Here is a 12,790-nt window from a genome sequence, read left to right as displayed (position 1 = left end):
AGCCTTCCCCAGTGGATATGGCAGGAAAAAGCACTGAGGCACTGAGGGAGGCTTGCAATCTGAGCCGAAAGCTTTAGGAAAAATCGAAATTTTCTAAGCTGACCCTTCTTTCCCTGACGTTTACCAGTTCCCATTAGTAGCGTACAACCCGTCCGATAATATTTTCAATAATAATAAAAATAATAATAATAATAATAATGCTGGCACAACAAGGAACAAGGCCTTCCCTCAAGGGAATTTCTAGACACGCATTATTATTTTTTCTTGTACGGGATTGTGATTGTCAGTCCCATGCCCGTGGAATCAAGTGCAGTGAAGCTCACTGGATGCAATCCGAACACCTTTAACGCCAGAAAAATTCCTGGTAACCTAAAGGGGATTCGAACCCGGGACACTTGCATCATACAGCGAGTGCTCTACCATTTGACCCATTGAGTGCCCCCAATACACACAATTTTCAATACACACAGAAAAAATATTTTCACAAACAAGTTAGTAAAATTTTGTACTTTTTTTTTACAAACATTGTTCATAAAATGATCATTTGATGAATATATTTTGTGCTTTTATAAACATTTGTTCGTAAATATTCGTAAGCACACAAAAAATGTTCGTAAAAATTTGTCATTTGCTCGTATTTGTTCGTAAATTTTTGCCAGACTACGAACAAATGACAAAATTTTACGAACATTTGCGAACAAATGTTCGTGAACATTTGTTCATGAACGTGTTTAATAGCAAGTGTGAAAAAATGTGTAGAGTCGTAGTGAAATTAAAATTGTTAAGTGCAATTGGCTTCTTCATTAATATTTCGGGTACGTCGATTTTGTGTCTATACGGCAGACAAGAACACTAAATTTGCTTTATGATGTCTCAGTGCAGATGGCGCAGCTATAGCGTTCAGTTGTAGGCAAAAATTTGCAAAACTTTGCATAAGGAGGGCAATAATTTGCAAAAATACACCCAAATGAAAATATTTACACCCAATTGCAAATTTTTCGATTAATTTACAGCTGATCTCCAAAATCAATCAATTTTTGCATCCAAATGCAAAGGAGAATGGTCAAATCCGGTCCGGGAATCGCCACGAACGGGACCTATGTCAATGGATAGACATTGGTATAGGTAACAACTTTTGTTCTGGGACCAATGTTCTTAAACTACGGAGAAAAAATTCTAGAGCATAAAAACTATTTCTTAGAAGGAAGAATGGTCAAAAGTATATATGGGCACCGATTCATCTTTATCCAGAATTGAGAGTAGGCGCATTTTGTAGATACTAGTATAAGATTAAAAAAATTTTCGGGACCCAGGACGATAAACGCTGGGAGTCCTTGTAAAAAAGCCTCTATCCTTCCGATAAATCGCTGTATTGACGACGAATTACGCAAGAACGACTAAAGCCATCTTGATGAAATTCTGTATAGGGTCAGTGTATTGCTTAAACTTTTTATCCATGCAATTCACCCCTACCCCCTACTCTCCATTCTGATAGCCCCCATACAAAATGAGAGCATTTTACTTTATAACTCCTTTCTGAGAAGAGGTATTTTCAACAATCCTCATGAAGAACTTTTTGATCGAGCTTGATTGAATGAAAAAAAATGAATAAGTAATAACGTTAACAATCATTTTTCAGATTTTTTGTATTTCATTTTTCGCCTCATTAAGATCTGTTGATACATGAAAGATAGAAACATATCCGCATATAATCTAATTGGCATTAGTGATGATTTTTTTGATATTGTAATAAAGGTTTTGGAGTTGCTTGTCGATTTATTGTCTACAGAAGTTGTACTAATATGCAATTCAGCGGATTAATAACAATTTGTGCGAAGGAATTCTTTCTATATAGGGACTATCAGACAGGTGGGTGTTGGGGTGGTATGCTAGTTAAAGAGTCTTTCTTAAGCTTTGTTTCCATGTCGAATTTCAGCTTTTTACCTCCTCTCAGAAAGGAATTATATGTTAAAATGCTCTCATTTTGTATGGAGGCTACCAGAAGGGATGATGGAAGAAGGGTTCGGCATGTATGGTTAAAAAGTTTTCTTTACGCCTTGTTCGCGTGCCGTATTTCAGCATAATACCTCTTCTCAGAAAGAAGTCGTAAGATAAAATGGCCTGATTTTGTATGGGGGCTACAAGAATGGAGGGTCGGGGGAGGGGGTGGTATGCATGAATAAAAAGTTTAAGTAATATATTGACCCTATACCGAATTTCATCAAGATCGCTTTAGTCGTTCTTGAGTAATTCGTTGTCAAAACAGCGATATTTCGGAAGGATAAACGCCTTTTAACAAGGACTCCCAGCGTTTATCGTCCTGGGTTCCGGCAATTTTTTAATCTTATATCAGTACCTACAAAATGCACCTACTCTCGTTTGTGGCGATTCCGGGACCACCGCCCATATAGTTTTGACCATTCTCCTTTTTGCAAACTATTTTTGTTTTCAGAGTAGGAAGAGCTTTTTGTCTTACGTCTCGTGCCACCTGGAGGATGCTCACTACATCAAAGAGGGCTGATGAGGTCGAAGATCTAGGTCTAAGTCCGTACTGTGTATTCGATAAGACCTTGTTCGATTTTACACATTCCTTAATTTGGTTTACAGCTATAGCTTTAAGGCGTTTATAGGACACTAATTGGCATATAATTAGTTAGGTTTTTCAGTGCCCGCTCTCTAATCTGGATCGGCGTAATCCGGACGAGTTATCGACGGTTACATCTAAAATAATTTTGAGGTCATATATGCATGTGTGTTCAGCAATGAAAATAAATTATCCTGTGAAGTTTTTGGTTAATAAGTGAAGTATAATAGCATAGAATTCTCTAATTATGTCTTTAATCTTCTTTAAAACTTTTATTCTAATTATAAAAAAAAAATCTTGTATTATGTTTTCGATACGTTGAACAAATTCAAAAAATCCATCCGGATTACGAAACGGACATCTGTCATATTGTCTCCGAATCATCCGGATAACGAAACGGGCACTGTATTTAATATGTTTGAATGATCAGGTAGTCGTACAAAACACTTCAGCACCGTTTGAGCTCAATCCCAACTCATGAAATTTCTTAGCCAACGCAATAGATGAGATTAATAAAAAATACCGCCCAAAGTGCGCAAGACACGGCTTAAATATTCACCGCGATTCGTTTAGTAAATTTTTATCTGGGAAGCACGGCATATAGAAAATGCTTTATCAAGGCGGGTGATAGTCCACGCAAAGCAGTTTCGTCCGTGGCAGTGCTTGAACCAAATCAAATTTTAATTTAATAAAAAAAAGTGTTGGAAAAATGTTATTCCTCCTAACTTTTCTTTGTGGAATTGTTATTGCCATTTACGTCTACTTTACGTGGCATTTTGATCATTGGATCAAGAAGGGCATTCCTGGTCCTAATCCCAGGTTCTTCTTCGGCAATTTCCCCAGCAATGTGACTCAGAGCCGAAACATGGTTTACGATGCTCATGATATTTATCAGTGAGTTTTATTTTTTTATTGATTTTTGGATTGATCAAGATCTACGTGAAAAAAAACAAATCTCTTTCAGAACATATCGCGATAAGTTTTCATTTGTTGGATTTTATCATATGAGAGCACCGGGTCTGATGGCTCTTTGCCCTGACACAGTTAAGGAGATTCTTATCAAGAAGTTTAGGAATTTCCATGATAATGAATTTGCCGATATGGGTGATAAGGATGTAGACAGGATGTTCAGCAGAAATCCTTTTATGCTGCAAGGAGATGAATGGAAGGAGAAAAGAGCAGAAATAACACCGGCATTTACTCCTGCAAGAGTAAGGCTTTGAGCTTTAGAGCTGAGACATATCATCCACAAAATAATTTTAATTTTTAAGCAATTTGTGGATAATGTGTCTTAGCCCTTACGTCTGTTTATGTTTGCAAAACATGACGAAATTTTCTCTTTAAGATCAAGACAATGTTCCCTGTGATAGAGGATGTCTGCCAACGAATGAATAATTATGTGAAAACCCACAATAGGGATGCAATTGATGTGAGAGAAATGTGTGCTAAATATGCAACAGATGTTGTATCGAGTTGTATCTTTGGCCTCGATGCTGAATCCTTTACAAAGGACAAGCCTCTCATTAGAGAAATGGGCATTAAGCTGATGAATCCGTCATTCTCAGCTATTGCCTACTTCATCCTCATTGAGATCCTTCCCTTCATGCGACACATCATTAAGATGCCATTTGTTCCCAAGGAAGTTGAGAACTTCTTTGTCAATCTCATGAAGGATGCAATAGCCCTGAGGAAGAAGAACAAGATTGAAAGAATTGATTTTCTGCAGTATCTCTTGGAATTGCAAGAGAGGAAAAATTTAGCAGAGATTGACATGGTTGCTCATGCTGTGACCTTCTTCCTGGATGGCTTTGAAACATCCAGCGTTGCTATGTCCTATGCTCTCTACGAATTGGCAAAAAATCCTGACATCCAAAGTAAACTCCGCAATGAGATCAAAGAGACTGAGCTCAAGAATGGAAAGATATCATTTGAGAACCTCCTTGAGATGCCTTACCTGGAGCAAGTGGTAATGGAGACTCTAAGGAGACGTTCTCCAGCTCTTTTGCTGTCCAAGAAATGTACAGAAAGTTGCAAATTGGAACTTGTTGATGGGGAAATGAAGACAATAGATGAGGGTGTTTCAATCATGATCCCCATCTATAGCATTCACCTTGATCCTCTGTACTACGACAATCCTGAAGAATTCGATCCTGAACGTTTTAGTCCGGAAAAGGGAGGAACGAAACTTTATCGTGATAAGGGTGTCTTCATTCCCTTCAGTGATGGTCCCAGGGCTTGTCTTGGACAGAAATTTGCACTAACCCAAGTCAAAGCAGGAATTGTTGATATCGTGAAGAATTACGAACTTATGCCTAACTCTAAAACTGAAGAACCGATTGTCATAGCTCCTGGAGAATTTACATCAGCTCCAGTTGGAGGACTATGGCTCAATTTCAAGGATTTAAACTAGTTTAATTTGCAATTGTAAAAATAAATTGTTAAATGAAATCCTGGGTATAAATAAATAAAATGGATAAAAGAATAAACCGTCAATAAAAATTGCAGGGAAAAATGTCCATGCTTCGTTTAATCCTAAGCTTCGCAATGGCTAATTAGGTGTGATTCTTACATAATCACAACTATTGTGATCAGAAATTTAGTTCACTTGTTCTTATGCGTCTCAAATTTACGAAATTTACAAAATACCGAAAGCCAAAATCCTAAAAGATCTTGGAATAGAAAATAAGAAAAAGAGAGAATGAAAAATAAATATAACGATACCTTGGTTCTCAAGATATTTCAAGTTGACTAATCTATATCTCTATATCGCATACTCACGTTTCTTCGCAAACTGCGAAATTTTTCCACGAAGCACGGAATTTTTCGCGCATTTTGACGGTCCGCGGAGTTTTACGTGGATTTTTGTAGATTTTTACAGGCTACGGGATTTCTAACCGATTTTCGGGGACCGCAGAATTTTTCGCGGATTTTCCTGATCCGCGAAATTGTTCGTTGATTTTGGCAACCCGCGGGATTTTTAGCAGATTTTCGTGGCCCGCGGATTTTTTTTGCGGATTTTCGGGAACCCTGAAAATTTTCACGGTTTTCGGCTGAAGGTAAGATTTTTCGCGGATTTTCCCGGACCGTGGAATTTTTAGTTGATTTTTCGCAGATTTTCGCAAATTGCGGAATTGTTCATGGATTTTCGCGTCTCGCGGAATTTTTTGTGGTTTTCCGCGGAAGGCAAGATTTTTCGCGGATTCACGCAGATTTTCACGAACCTCGAAATTTTTTACGGATTTTCAAAAAACCGCGAAATTTTTTCTGGACTTTGGGGGAACCGCGAATTTTTTTGCAGTTCTCTGGAGAAGTCAGGATTTTTCGCGGATTTATGCAGATTTTCGCGAACGGCGAAATTTTTCGCGGTTTTCCGCGAAAGGTAGGGTTTTTTGCAGATTTGCGTGGACCGTGAAATTTTTAGTGGATTTTTTGCAGATTTTCGCGGCCCCCGGAATAGTTCACGGATTTTCGCGGCCCTCAGATTTGTTGTTTCCCCAAGGGTTTAACAGCAAAAGACAAGAATTTTCGCGGATTTTTGTGGACTGTGCAATTTTTCGTGGATTTACGCAGAATTTCACCGGATTTTTTGTGGATTTTCCTCTGATTTTCGCGGTACGCGGAATTGTACACGAATTTTCAAAGCGCGTGGAATTTTTTGTGCATTTTCAGGAAACCGCGAGATTTTCGCGCTTTTCGCAGTTTTTCACAGTTTTCCGAAGAAAGCTGAATGTTTTGCGAATTTCGCGGCTCGCGGAATAGTTCACGGATTTTTGCGGCACGCGGAATTTTTTGTGGCTTTCCGCGGAAAGCAGGCTTTTTCGCAGATTTTCGTGGACTGTGGAATTTTTCGCGGATTTACGCAGATTTTCACGAAACGCGTAATTTTTAGTGGATGTTCCGCAGATTTTCCCGGCCCGCGGAATTATTCACGGATTTTCATAGCTCGCGAATTTTTTTGCGGATTTAGATAACCGCGAAACTTTTCGCAGTTTTCCGCGGACTGCATTTTCTTACATTTCTTATCAATTTTCCTGATTTTCAAGTGAAATTTCGCTAATCTGAAGCTTGATGGAGACTCTAATGCGATGTTGAGTTCGAAGGCTGTAACTTTCATAGTATCCGAGAAAATCGACTTCAACGTTTTCATATGTTTTTTTTTGCATATTGTACGAAATTTGTGTTAATTCCAAGTACAAAATCCCTTGAAGGTTGCCTACAAACCAAATTTCTAACTAATATAAGAATCACACTTTTAAAAGCTGATCTCACTGGCCTTTTTCTTATATCCTTTCTTTAGGTTTTAAAATATCGTTGCGATGAGTCACAGTTATTGAGAAACATAGAAAAATTAAGTCATTACGAAGCTTGCTTAGGATCGTACGAAGTATGACCACTTTCCCCTATAATACTCTTGCAGTCATTTTGACCAAATGATTCTTCTTTATTGACTAAATGGCAATTTTGTTGGTGAAAAAAGTCAGCGACTTGTAAAGTATGGCATTGAAATGGTTCAGAATTAATAAACAGCTTTCGCGCATCAGAAATATTTATTCATTTAAACTCTATGAATGTGAAGAGTAAATGACAATAAAGTGTTTCATTTGAAAGTCTTCCATATGTTGATGAGATATTTTTAGCTAAATTATTCGGTTAATCATATTTTTATCTACTTTTGCTTTCACCAAGCATTTTAATCAATACACTGAGGATTTAAAAAAAACTATGAGATTTACTGCGAAGCACAAGTTGATTTGTTTATCAATGGGTCTAAAAATTGTGCGAGTATTACGCAAGCTTTAATAGAATGGACGAAAGAGAACTCTGAGGAAGTTCGCTCAGTCAGTCTTAAGCTGATGATCAAAGTGAGAACTTCTAAAAAATGTGGCTCTTTCTGTACATAGTGTTTGTTATTGTCAGTGGCATTTACTTCTTCCTGACATGGAATTATAAGCATTGGGAAAAGAGGGGCATACCCTATCCTGAACCTAAGATATTCGTGGGAAATCTTCCTGGTGCAGTTACTCAAAAACACCATGTTGTTCACGATATTGATAGAATTTACAAGTAAGCATGAATTCTTTGTGGAATTTGCTGTAGGTATTTTATAAAAATAGATTTTTCTTTTCCGAACCTTAGCCAATTCAAAGGACAGTACTTCTTTGTTGGAATATTCAATATGAGACAACCTCAATATTTAGTAACGGACGCAATTATAGCAAGAGATATTCTTATCAATAAGTTCAAGAACTTCCATGATAACGAATTCTCCGAGATGGCCAACAAGGTGATGAATTGTTTTGACTGCAAATTATCAAATTTTCTGTCAATCAAATGGATTGATTGTGTTCTTTGTAGGAGAAGGATCCTATTTTTGGACGAAATCCTTTTATGCTGAGGGGTGAGGAATGGAAGGAGAAACGAGCTGAAATAACACCGGCCTTTACGCAACTAAGGGTAATTGAAATTTCAATTTAAATTTAAAATGGGCTAACAGGGGCATTTTATGTTTTGTATTTTGAATTTTTACTGCTCGAACTCCACGAAGAGAGTAGTACAAATCTTCGCGTTTCAGACGATTTCTAAGAAATGTCGTCACGCTGTTTGTCTGTCTGTCCGTCTGTTACCAGTTCTAAAGGCCAAACGGTAAGAGATAGCGACTTGAGACCCCGGATTACCGACGACTGGATATTCATATCTCATACCGTTTTGTCTCTAGATGGGTAACAAGTTTACTCACAGAAAAAAGAATATTTATAAAAGATATATCAGTTATGGATACTTAACCGATTCATTACCGATTGTGACTAATACAACCGGGTTAGAAATTTAAAGACCTTTCCAAAAAATTCAAATTTAACCAAATCGGTTGAAAAATAGACACAGTAAATTAGTAAAAACTTTTTCCTTCAAAAATTCAAGATGGTGGATTTTTAGGTCATAGGTATATTTGGACGAAATGTTCACCTGGGCCACCTCTGTAAATTATTCAAAAATAAAAGAAATCGTAGGACTCGTTTTCAAAATGAACCAAAAATACATGGTTTTGGGGAAGGAATGACATGGTGGGAGGAAAGTAAAGCAAGACTATCCTAGATAATGTTGGCTTATCAATGAGAAATACATTTTCTGATATTTTTTACGATTTTTTCGTAAAAATATTCCGTATAACTGCAAGTGATAGAATACGATGAATTTATAACTGTTGGAAAAAGTTCAATTTAAAATGGAATATTTCATAATTCTTTAATTTATTTAAATTACAGAAAGTTTTTAAACTAATTTTTTTTTTATTAATCATATAAACCGCAATAAAACAATTATATGAATTTTAATGTTAAGTTTAACATAAGCTAAAACTTTTCGAGCTAAGTTTTTCAGGATAATCTGTCCTTCCGGTGAGCGTCGGAATTTGTTGATCAAATCCTATGAATCAAACACACAATTTCGCCAGAGCTTTCGACAATTATCGTGTCTTCCTCAGTGGTTCTTGGTTGGTCTTTTAATTTGGTTAGGACACAGTCCGTTCGCTGTGTAAAAAAAAAGAAGAAAATTGTTAGTGAGCTCCTAACCAAATTCAAAACTGATGCATAAGTAGAGGAATTAGTGACAAAAATTCTAAAGAAAAGTCTTGGGATCCTTAAATCAATTCCAAAACGTTTTAAACCGAAAATCTATAGTAAACAGTAATTAATAAAATAATATGGGAATTTTCGAATTCATCATAAAAGTCCAAATGTAGCCCCATCCATTCTTAATGCTACTACTTAGATTTTATCGGTCGTATCCATTTTTTCTAGATCAAAGCCATGTATCCAGTTATTGAAGATGTATGCGAACGTATGAAGAAGTACATCTTGAGGGAAAATAAGGAAGCGATTGAGTGTAGAGAAATGTCAGCAAAATTCACAACGGACGTAGTCTCTAGTTGCATTTTTGGCATAGATGCTGGATCATTTGCCGGAGACAAAGCACCAATCCGTGAAATGGGAAAGAAGATCATGGACTTTTCCCCAAGATTGATGTTGTACTTTATTTTGGTTCAACTTATACCATCCCTCAGGAAGATCTACAAAATAACGTTTGTGGAGAAAGTTGTTGAAAAATTCTTCGTCAGCATCATGAAGGATGCTATTGATTTGAGGAAGAAGAACAACGTTGACCGAAATGACTACCTACACTACCTTCTGGAACTGCAAGAGAGGAAGAATCTTAGTGAGTTGGATATGGTTGCTCATGCTATAACTTTCTTTGTTGATGGATTTGAGACTTCAAGTATCGTTCTTTCTTTTGCTCTCTACCAACTTGCCAAGCACAAGGAAGCCCAAGATAAGCTTAGGCAAGAGATTAAGGAAACTCTCGAAAAGCATGGGGAAATAAACTTCGACGTTGTTAATGAAATGCCTTACCTTGAGCAAGTTGTTGCTGAAACCCTACGACTCAATCCTCCAGGTACCTTCCTTAGCAGACAAGTCACACAACCATGCGAACTGCAACTTTCAGAGGACAAGGTAGTGACCATGGAGGAAGGAACTGGGCTACTGATACCCATTTACAGCATGCACCGCGATTCTCGGTACTTTGAGGACCCAGAAAGCTTCATCCCAGAGAGATTTGCTCCAGAAAAGGGAGGCGTAAAAATCTACCGCGATAAGGGATGTTACATGCCTTTCGGTGAAGGACCTAGGATTTGTCTGGGAATGAGATTCGCCCAAACACAATTGCGAGCAGCAATTGTGTCAGTTGTGAGAGATTTTGAGATTACAGTTGATGCCAAAACACCTGAGAAGATTGTACTGAATCCAAAGGAATTTATACCAACTATCCTCGGAGGGACTTGGTTGCGATTCAGCGAAATTAAACCATAAAATCGAGTGTTTTCTCGAATTAGATGTCTTATAATAAAGTTAATGCCTTGATAAATGCATTCGTTATTCAACTACAAAATGTATACTGATTTATTTGAGACAATAAAATCTTGAAATGCTTTGTAATTTTAAAATGAGTACTTTTCTTTAACTCAAAATAGCATTTCATGTACTATAAGGGGGCTCTGAAGCCTCCTCAGTTCTCAATGTCAAAAGCACTATTCCTAAGGCATAGTGTTTTTTCCAACAAACGATATGCTTTAGTTCTTTGATATTTTCAATGCAGAAATAAACCAACTATTTACAGGATTCATTTCAGTGTAGGAAGTCCAAAAATTAGTCTAACGATCTTTATGACAAGCTCTCAATTCCGATTCGGTATTTTTCATTCTGAGTAAGGAGGACAACTCATTCAACAGGTCGGTTTACTTACCTACGTAATAGCTGCAGAAAAATTAAGGATTTTATGTTCTTAATACATAGGAGTTAAACACACTACGCAAAGAACAAAGTCAAAAAATATATTTTTAAATCAATTTTCAGTAAAAACGATCATAATTTTGGATAAAACCCGCACAGCTTAAGTTAAAAAAAAGGTTATCACAGAACCGACACTGGTTCAGCATAAACTGGTTAACATTATGTTTAAACCCTGAACAACTCAAGCTTAAAATGATTTTACTTGTATGTAATACACCCATAGCTTTAACACGAAAAGATTAAAATTACAAATAAAGAGCGCACATTTTCAATACAAAATGGTTAAAATTTAATATAAAATCCACACAGTTTTCGAACGAAAGGATTAGCAATTTAGATCGTTTTTACTCGGATTCTGTGCATATTTTATTAAGATTAGATAGAATATCGTAATTTCTGTGTGAATTTTGTTTAATTCGTTAGTCTCATTTTAATAATAAAGCACGATGGTTTTTAGAATATTATCACAGAAACATTAATTACCACAGAATCAGTGTTAAGGCGTCTACACATTGGGAGCTATTTTCGTCAAAAATTGCGTTTTTGACAGAAATTTGACGTTTCCCCCTACAACGCTGCAGGGAATTTCCTTCAAAAAAGCAATTTTTGACAAAAATTGCTCCCAATAGAGGCCATTAGCAAGGAGACACTCATTCTTTTCATGACACTTACTGTCTGTAGAAAGTCACCATCCACAGTCCCATTTGCAGTAATTCCCGACCCTAAATATTTAAATTGGGTGACCAACGAGAGTGATCCTTTCCGAGTCGTATAGATTGGCGAGATCTATATGCCTAGTGATCCGCAAATGGGAGCCATTACTCTCCAAAGCGTCCTTCCAACGCTCAAGTTTCAGCTCTAAAGCGTTCCTGTTCTCCGCCATTAATACAACGTCTTAAGCATATAGGAGACATCATAAGGTCGGTTTATAAAAAAGTAGAGAAGACAAATGTCAAATCCGTATTCAATTCCAGGCTTTAAATAATACAAACTCTCATTTAAAGCCTAAGCGCTGGAAAATGAAGTTGCTAGTAGTATTGCCCGATGAATTCTGAGGATAACGCCATAGAGTTAACCGCGGGATGACTTTTCCTCCTGCCTTTTGTAAGCTTTTCCCTTGGCTTTTCTTTAAATTTAGTTTTTTAATGTGGTTTTCATCGTTCGGACATGGTTAGGATAAGTGCTAGAATTAAAGCCAAGCTTAAGAAGGGCAGAGTGGAAACCCACCCGCGGAGGACAAAGTCATCTGCGTTTACGATCCGATTAATGTCGAATTACAAATCGATTACAACGTGAATCTAACTTTAAGACGCTCAATTTAAAAACCTTTTTTTTCTTAAATTCCAAACTTAACCATTAAGTCCATTTAGTCAGATGAAAACAGTTGGATAATGTCAAATATTGGGGTGTTGTTCACTAGAGCGGTACCGGCCAAAATTCGAAAGCCAAAATTCATAAGACAATTTCGGGGTATGAATTCTGAGATGGGTGAGTTTTTCACGTGAGAAACTCACAGTTTTTAAGTCGTTTCCTGTAAGAGTTTGGTTAAGCTTTCACAAAAAATTTCACGTGAAACACATACAGCATTTAAGAATTCACATGAAAGTTCTTATGAAACCTTGACAAAGTGCTTACTAAGGTCATCTCAGAGCCGTGAATTTCTCACGTGAAAAACTAACCCATCTCAGAATTCATACCCAGGATTTAGGCCCTTTCCGCCGGATTTTGGATTTAAGGATTTTAGCTTATCGGGATTTTAGTTTTTCAAAATTTTGAATTTTCGGTGATAGAATGGAATCTGAACTGCCATCGCGTATCGGTAAGACTTTTGAAGTATTGTGACAGTTTTTAGTAAGCTTAG

The 12,790-nt window shown here is 37.0% G+C and overlaps 3 protein-coding genes across 3 annotated transcripts in view; all 3 read left to right on the top strand.

The window, feature by feature from the left end:
• The window catches only part of LOC129806012 (sodium channel protein Nach), a 46,701-nt gene that overhangs the window by 7,805 nt on the left and 26,106 nt on the right, over positions 1–12,790 (top strand). The gene's annotated exons all lie outside the window — the stretch shown is intronic.
• On the top strand, positions 3,097–5,070 carry LOC129805963 (probable cytochrome P450 28a5). Its single transcript, XM_055854253.1, has 3 exons — positions 3,097–3,478; positions 3,549–3,795; positions 3,930–5,070. Exons 1-3 carry the CDS (start codon positions 3,294–3,296, stop codon positions 4,992–4,994), a joined length of 1,497 nt encoding a protein of 498 aa, XP_055710228.1. The 5' UTR covers positions 3,097–3,293; the 3' UTR covers positions 4,995–5,070.
• Positions 7,383–10,583, top strand: LOC129805962 (probable cytochrome P450 28d1). Its single transcript, XM_055854252.1, has 4 exons — positions 7,383–7,648; positions 7,721–7,868; positions 7,940–8,038; positions 9,382–10,583. Exons 1-4 carry the CDS (start codon positions 7,464–7,466, stop codon positions 10,447–10,449), a joined length of 1,500 nt encoding a protein of 499 aa, XP_055710227.1. The 5' UTR covers positions 7,383–7,463; the 3' UTR covers positions 10,450–10,583.

This window comes from Phlebotomus papatasi, chromosome 3, assembly GCF_024763615.1.
Source record: "Phlebotomus papatasi isolate M1 chromosome 3, Ppap_2.1, whole genome shotgun sequence".
In the NCBI taxonomy this organism is placed as follows: Eukaryota; Metazoa; Arthropoda; class Insecta; order Diptera; family Psychodidae; genus Phlebotomus; species Phlebotomus papatasi.
The sequence above is the reverse complement of the archived record's forward strand: the minus strand, read 5'-3'. Positions and strand labels throughout refer to the sequence as shown.

Bases quoted from the DNA above. Each gene is read 5' to 3' on its own strand.
- LOC129805963 (XM_055854253.1), top strand. From the start codon at position 3,294: ATGTTATTCCTCCTAACTTTTCTTTGTGGAATTGTTATTGCCATTTAC. The intron at 3,479-3,548 runs GTGAGTTTTATT...AATCTCTTTCAG, and splicing joins GATGCTCATGATATTTATCA to AACATATCGCGATAAGTTTT. The intron at 3,796-3,929 runs GTAAGGCTTTGA...TTTCTCTTTAAG, and splicing joins CGGCATTTACTCCTGCAAGA to ATCAAGACAATGTTCCCTGT.
- LOC129805962 (XM_055854252.1), top strand. From the start codon at position 7,464: ATGTGGCTCTTTCTGTACATAGTGTTTGTTATTGTCAGTGGCATTTAC. The intron at 7,649-7,720 runs GTAAGCATGAAT...TCCGAACCTTAG, and splicing joins GATATTGATAGAATTTACAA to CCAATTCAAAGGACAGTACT. The intron at 7,869-7,939 runs GTGATGAATTGT...TGTTCTTTGTAG, and splicing joins TCTCCGAGATGGCCAACAAG to GAGAAGGATCCTATTTTTGG.